The sequence below is a fragment of the Meleagris gallopavo genome, chromosome 22, assembly GCF_000146605.3.
Source record: "Meleagris gallopavo isolate NT-WF06-2002-E0010 breed Aviagen turkey brand Nicholas breeding stock chromosome 22, Turkey_5.1, whole genome shotgun sequence".
In the NCBI taxonomy this organism is placed as follows: domain Eukaryota; kingdom Metazoa; phylum Chordata; class Aves; order Galliformes; family Phasianidae; genus Meleagris; species Meleagris gallopavo.
Genome location: NC_015032.2, coordinates 6,862,850 through 6,870,257, shown reverse-complemented (window position 1 = coordinate 6,870,257; position 7,408 = coordinate 6,862,850). Strand labels below are relative to the sequence as shown.

The window sequence follows — 7,408 nt, the reverse complement described above, 5'->3', positions numbered from 1 at the left end:
ACAATGGTTGCATTATTTGAATATTTTAGGAAGTTCAGCACAAATTATGTCCCAATTCTGCATTTTTTGGAGGATATGGGAAAGAGTAATAGGTTCACATGTTCCATAAAAGGCAACTGCCATCTCCTGAAGAGAAACTCCAACTGCAGTTTGCAGGAGACAACACCGCTCAAAAAGTTTTCTGGGCCATTTTCACTAAGAACTTGATGGCAGAAACTGATGCTCACCAGTCACGATGTTTCTATGTGGAAGAGAGATGCACAGTGTGGCTCAGAAGCCATGTTGCTCTAGTGCTAAAGACAGGCTTAGAGGAAAACATGACTCCTTCTCCATTGATATTCAGGTAATTACCTGAAGGGTGCTTTCAGCTGCTGCTAACAGGAGGTCCATGAAGATCAGACACAAAGGAATCACGCTCCAACTCAATTTAATAAAGCTTCAGAATGAACTTGGACAGAAAATGGTTTGAAATAAGTTGAGCACCACTCATCTACTAGTCAAGGTGTTGTTTGTTGTTGTTGTTTTTTTTAAGTAGCGCTTTTAAGCTTAGACTCGAGCATACAAAGCATAAATGTTGTAAATTAAAAACAATAAAATCATCCAAGAAGAATGTAATGGCTTCACCTATATGTACAAGGAGTGGAAAGGAGACAGAATTATGTCCAGGTAACTTCACACATTTTTAATGCTACATAAGTGCTCTCCACATCCATTTCAGTGTTTCTTTTAATGCAGGTGGAAGGAGCAGAAAGTATTTCAATGAAATCATCTCAAGATTGAGAGGTACTTGTCCCAGTTTCAAGCTGTGTGTGTTCTCCTCTTCAAAGGTCTTGAGAGGAAATGCTTTACTTAAAATTCTGCTGTTAGTTTCTGGTTTCAGCAGCCTCTGGCTTTCCAGCTATATAAATTAAACAATTCAGTAACTTTTTCTCAAAGTACTGCCAGCATTTCATCTTCATGGAAACCCATTATTCCTAACCCTTCACAAATGATTCCGTTGTACAACAGAAGCAACCAGTTTAGCTTAGATTGGACAGGCAGAAAAGAAACATGGTAACAGCCAAGAGACAGCTATTAAGGAGACGATTTTGGAGAAGGAATGAGATTTGTAGCCTAATCAAAACACATTTCATATAAAGTCTTTTGGCAGAGGCGTGTAAGACAAGATATTTTACAACTTGACTTCTTTGTGTTCATAGCATTAATGAAAATAATCTTACTTGCTTTCAGCAAGAGAAAGGCTGAGGGAAGAATGAGTGTGGTGTACCACATTTGTTTGCCACCGTTGAGTTTGGAACAAATCTTCATACAAAAGTTATTCTCATATTATTCTAAATTAAGTGAAAAAAAAAATATATATGTATTTTAACGCTAAAGCAAACTGTTCAAAGTGGCATTTAATAGTATTTGTTAAAGTGGTTATCTAACAAAAATGGGTTAACAAAATCCCATTCATTAGTAGTCACCAAATAAGACATTTCTCATGCATATGACAAAAGTCCATTCGTGTACTGACAGAGGTCTGTTTACTGTGTACAATATTTCCATAAATTATGTTTCACAGCCCCTACCCTCCAAGAATATTTCAAACAGATTATATATTATATTTGTATATGCAAACTATTTTATATACACTAATATAAAGATCCTTAGAAGTACCATTATGACTACCTTTATGCTTTCTCTAAAATGCATAGCTTTCGAATATTTTCTTGCAGTTACCAAAAAACTTTACAGATTAAAGCTGCTTATCAATGTGGCATGTTCATAAAAACAAAGTGAAATAGTTCTATACTAACTTTATATTAAACCCCTTAAAAAACATGTTTTTTAATGGAAAAAAACCAAGCTAGTGAAAATTCAAGTAATCTATGCTCACTCTTTGCCCAAATACTATGTGAAATTAACGTAGCGTTCCAGAAGTACAGTGAACTTCTCAACCAGGACTGCAATACTGCATTTCTCATGGAGAAAAATGCTAGTCATGCCACAAAACCGCACTGCTTTCCACTTCATCTGGGAGAAGCTTTAGATGAGATTTAGTACATAAGCATCAGAACAGAGGAAAAGCTGATCAGTTACATATGAAGAAATTAGAGCTATTCCAGTTTTGTTTCTGCAGTTTGTTATTAAACAAAGTGACATTAACCACACAGTTTCTCACAAACTAAAAGTTATACGTGGTTTTCAGACATCAACCGAATGGGAAAAGAAAAAAAGAAAAAGGAAAAAACACAACTGTTAAAATGTTGGTGTTAAAATAACCAGTCTGGGAGAAGGAAAGCCAGACCACTGCTGTAACTGGGGGCAACTGATAGCTTGCTTGTTACGTATAAACTTCGAGACCTCCATGCCACAAAATGCCTTAAAAGTGCAGAACAAAACTATCAGTAATAAATGAGAACAACTCATTTTGTTATATCCATCATCTAGCTTAAACTTAGTACTCTGCATCTCTAATAGCTGCTTAACAAACAATGGATTCCCCTCACAAAAAAACAGCTACACAAGTAAACAGTGTTCACAGTAATGCAATCAGTAACAGGTTTTTTTTTTGGGTTTTTTTTTTTTTTTAGTTTCCATAAGTCAGGTGTATCTGCAAAGCTTTATACAGTTTAATGCGTAAGTATTCCAGTAAAATTAAGTGAAAACTAAGTTTCATTCTACAGGGTAATATCTACCATACAAGACTAGAGTATGTACAGTATGGGATTGGTACGACAACTGCCAGTGCATCGTGATGTTCAGCTACTTCACCCACCAGATCAGTCTTTGTTCAACAAATCATTAATAACTTGATATACAGACCTAAAAAACCTACAGGTTGATTTGGCAAGATTAGTGCTTCCTACCACTGGATATACACCAGTGAACAGTGCTGCAAAATTAAGTTGACCTGAACATCCCATACCCACAAGATTACAATTTGTTGACTTGAAAGTCTGGACTTCGCATGTAAAACATTAAAACTAGAATCCTAACTGGAGTGAGGGCAGTCAGTAAACAAAGCAATACAGGTGAAGATGAATTGCATCTCTTCAGAAAGGTATGGAAAGAATCGAAAAAACTGACATTTCAGTCTTCAAAGACAGCCCTGCTCTGCTCAGCTCAAGGCATAAAAACAGCCCAAGCAGCTCTAAAACTACGATTCTTATTCAACAAGAGTAAAGGCAGATCCTGCACAAGATGATGCATCAGAGGCTTCCGTAAGTATCTCTCCCCCCACTTCATTTCCTAACACAAGTATGTCTTTCAGCTTACAAAAATCCAGTGGCCCTCCAAGCTCTACTAGCCTGCTGGAATCACTGCAGTGTCTGCAGCTGCAAACTCAATATGGAGGGGAAAGGTCCCCTTAAAGAAAAATTCTCAAATGCCTCTGAGGGCCATTTTGGTCATTTGTGAAAACTAAGAAAAAACTTATTTCCAACAATACTTCTCATGAAAAAAGATGGGTCACTGATCCATTATGAACATAGCTCTCACCATATAAAGCACCAAAAAGTCAGAAACAAGGAAAAAAAAAAGTTCTTAAATTAAGATTTACAAGTTTGTACACTATTTCCTAGGCAAAAGGTTGACCTTACTGCAAAGTTTATAGATGAAAACATGACCAGTTACTCTTAAGGGGAATGTATATCTTGCTATAACTTAAAGGTAGAAAATATTCACTGTTCTATATACACATTTCAAACAGGAGACAGTTAAACTTAACTGAATAATTGCCAATGTAACTCCATATTAACTCACTGACCACTCAACTAAGCATCAGTAGCCAATTAGAAAGCTTGAGCTCTGTACTTTTAAAAACGTGATTTTTCCTGTCCTGTTTAACTTTTTTTTGTTTTTTTAAAAATGTATTATAGTGCATAGCCTAAGTCAGACTTCCAAAGAGATACAGCGCCTTTCAATGCAGTTTTTGCAGCATTCAAAAGGGACTTTTCTCCCTTCAAATTAGATGTTCATTGAAAAATCTGAATTGAGTGCTGTACTGTAGTAAAATATTTCAGTCACAGACTGATATAAATGTATACTGTGCAGTACTATGATTGTTTGATGTCCATCTGCACACATTTTACTTGGGTTCTTCAATTGTCCCCTTGCTGAGGTCTGTCATTTTGGGGTATTTCACTTTCTTCTGGTCTAGCTCATTCTGAGCCCACAGTAGTAGTTTCAGTAATTTTGCCAACTTGGGTGTTGATTCACGATTTTCATAGTCTAGAACAGCTTGATTAACCTCACTCCATACCTGGAAAAGAAATACTGGAGTTTAGTAATAGTTTTCCTATGATTAACACTTGTAATGTCACACGGACATGGATAACATCAACACAGTTTGTTAACTCTCAGAATGAGGCAAGGGCAAAGCTCCACATACCAACAGCCTAGAGAAACAAAGAAGAAAATCGAACAGCTGATTATGGTAACATCACTTTTTTGAATGCTGCTTAAGAAATATTTCTGTTCTTTTGCATAATGCTATACACATTTTCGTAAACATTTCAAAACTATTTGGACATTGTTTTCACCGCATACGAATAAAATACATCAACTTCCTTATGAGCACATTCTACCTTCTGTCGCTGCATCATGTTAAGCAAGTCTCCAAATGGTGATTCTTCAGGATTATCAAAGGCAAGCAAAGCCAGCGTGCGCTCCATTTCTGTCAGGCATTCCCGGCTCTCCTCGCCTTGTTCTGCTAATTGGGTCTGAGCAAATTCCAGAGCTGCTTCTGTCTCACGCTGCCGAATCAGTTCAATCAAATGCTGCTGCTACATACAGAAAAACACAGCAATGTTAGCTAAACAAATGAGCAAATCTTCAGTATTTCGATCTTCAGTCATTAATATGTAATTTGAGACAAATACTAATCCATACTGTGAAAGTTTAAGGTCAATTCTAAGTATCTGAGCCAAGAAGTAACAAACTTGCCAACAAGATTTAGTAGAAAAGGTAGTCTGATGTTTTCAAATAACATGTTTTCAAAACGTGTGTTACTAAAAGAACTCCTAGAAACCCAGAGTAATAGTTGGTAAATCACAGATCACTCCCTCCGTTAAAAGTTTCCAAGTTACTAATTAATTGTATATGACAGCTGTTGTACCATGCCACAGATTTTCCCATTGCTATAACATGATATCAAAAACAAACATTTCAAACTGCAGCCATGTTCAGCCACAGATCCCTTACAATACTCTTAAACCCACACTTTTTCCACAGTTTATTAACAACTTCTGAAACAAAAATAAGAATTTCCACTTATTCTTACCTGCAAATGAAAGTACAGATATCTGTTTGTATCTAACAGTTCTGGATGGAGGCTGTTTATTAATGAAATGGCTTCTTGAATCTGTCCTTTTAGTATCATTTCTCTGATTTTTATTCTTTCATCAAGAGTCTCTAAATCAACACTGGGTTCAATTCCAGACTCCATTCGAAATTTCTCTGCTGCTTCTTTAAAACCCTCTGAAATAAAAATGTTTTACCTACAAGTCAGTTTTACAAAACACCTTGAAAAAATCAGTTCGACTGAAAAGATGCGAGTATTGCTTCCACATTTTTGTGATTCAAAGATTAACTCTGAAATATTTGAAGAATTTGCATGATTTTGATTCTTCCTCCAGTCCCCAATCGTATTTTTATAGTTTTACTGAGAACAAACAGGCAAAGAAAACAAACTTTGCTTTTCTAAAGCAGTGTTGGGAAAAGTTTTTAACGGTCACTCTGAATCTTCTGTTATATTTCTGTACATGCACAAATGATTTAGTTTACTTCATTAAGCCACTAAGATGCTCTTCTCTCATCTCAGAAGATCCAGTTGCACACCAATGTAAACAGGGGTGTAGATCAAATATAAATGCCTCCACCCTAGTATAGCTTACTGTGATGGTATGCATCATAATTGCTAGGGACAATTCCCAAGGGTTTTTGATTGCTGTCAGTATAAAGTTAGACTATATGCTGAAGGGCTTAATAATTTTGGTCTTGAACTGTTTTGACAACAGTGTCCTTTCAGAGTCTACCTTTCTAGACAGTTAAAACTTGCTTCTGCTAAATGCTCTGTGAAGCTTTATGAGTGCTATTTAATAATAGCTACGTATCTTGAGTTCTGTCTTAACAGCACAAAAAAAGGCTATCATAGAGAAGCAGGTTATTTCTGTTTACAGAAATATATATCTTTTAGCATAAGAATTAAGGTCAGAGTAATTTCTATTTCAATATATCTGCTAGGTCCCTGTTTTAATCTAATTGATTCTGTGTCCACTTAAGAGAATACAAGAGCACCTGTACATTGCTAAAAGTCAACAGCAATACCAAATCCTTAAAGTCCTTAATTTCACTCTTTATAGTACCATATTCTGACCAAAGTGGTATGCCCCAACAAAATACAATAAAATCTTCCTAGTATTACAGTGCACTATTACCTGTAACAAGGTAGTTCATGATAAGGCGGTTCATGTCTGCTCTCTGAATATGCAAGTTATTAAGTTTTTCCATCCATTCATCTTTTGTGATTTCATCAGGTTTTTCTGCATAACTCATCCTGGTCTCTTACTACAAAGAGAGAAAAGCATTTCATTTAACACAATTCAATTAAAAGCAAGTTTAATGTGTGTAAGCACTGTGCTACTGCTATCTCTGTATCTTTCTAATGAGATCTCTTAAATATTCCAAAAGACACTTTTATCTGCGGGCATTATTTTACATTTTCTTTTTCTCCTTCCTGCACTTTCAGCCAGTTTCTAAAGCTGCTTTCATCCATCATCAAAATACAAAATTCAAATACCATTATCATGTCGTTAAATCCAGTCCAAATAAAATCTTGTCTGAAAGTTGTACAGGACCCACAGCATCACAAAGTAAAACAAATGAATCAAAGTTTTAAGGCTAACCAGAAAACCTGTAACAAACTTCCAAAGCAAAATCTATATAAACAACACTTGCTTTAAAGTCTTTTAAAAACAAAAACGCTGACTGGATAGCTGTGTATGTCATACAGCCACAAAAAAGCAGTGAGTGCTCCCGTGCACAACCAGACGGCTTAGTGTGACCGTCCCAGAAGCGCTCCTGTCATCGCTACTACATTATTTCCTGGTGTTTTCTCTCAGATTTGGAAACAGTGCGCTCCGCTAAAACGAAGCCGGTATTTGTCCACTTCTGACAGGGGCAGCGGAAGGGGGAGGAGGGGCGGCAACAACAGCAACAGGCACCGCCACCCCCAGCGGCAGCGCACCGCCTCCCGCCCCTTCCCATCAGAACGGCTCCTTCTCTCCCCCAGCTCTCACCAAAGTCGCACCGACCCCAACAGCGCCAGACAGCGAGGCACGGGACGGGCCCGGAGCCACCCGAAGGACCGAGCGCTCCCGGCCCGCGCTCCCAGTCACGCGGCGTCCCCCCCGAACTGCTGCGG

At 37.4% G+C, this 7,408-nt stretch overlaps 1 protein-coding gene across 1 annotated transcript; it reads right to left on the bottom strand.

Moving 5' to 3' along the window:
* Positions 1 to 521: 521 nt before the first annotated feature.
* GID8 (GID complex subunit 8 homolog) lies at positions 522 to 6,581 on the bottom strand. Its single transcript, XM_003212027.4, has 4 exons — positions 6,423 to 6,581; positions 5,267 to 5,463; positions 4,572 to 4,769; positions 522 to 4,246 (listed from the first exon to the last, which is right to left on the bottom strand). The coding sequence occupies exons 1-4, from the start codon at positions 6,538 to 6,540 to the stop codon at positions 4,073 to 4,075; spliced, it is 687 nt and encodes a 228-aa protein (XP_003212075.1). The 5' UTR covers positions 6,541 to 6,581; the 3' UTR covers positions 522 to 4,072.
* Positions 6,582 to 7,408: the final 827 nt, after the last annotated feature.

What these genes read in the sequence shown, in the direction of transcription:
- GID8 (XM_003212027.4), bottom strand. Translation starts at nt 6,540, where the DNA reads ATGAGTTATGCAGAAAAACCTGATGAAATCACAAAAGATGAATGGATG. An exon ending in ATCTGTACTTTCATTTGCAG is followed by an intron (nt 4,770 to 5,266) that starts GTAAGAATAAGT and finishes TTCTGTATGTAG; the next exon opens with CAGCAGCATTTGATTGAACT. An exon ending in ACATGATGCAGCGACAGAAG is followed by an intron (nt 4,247 to 4,571) that starts GTAGAATGTGCT and finishes TTTCTTTTCCAG; the next exon opens with GTATGGAGTGAGGTTAATCA.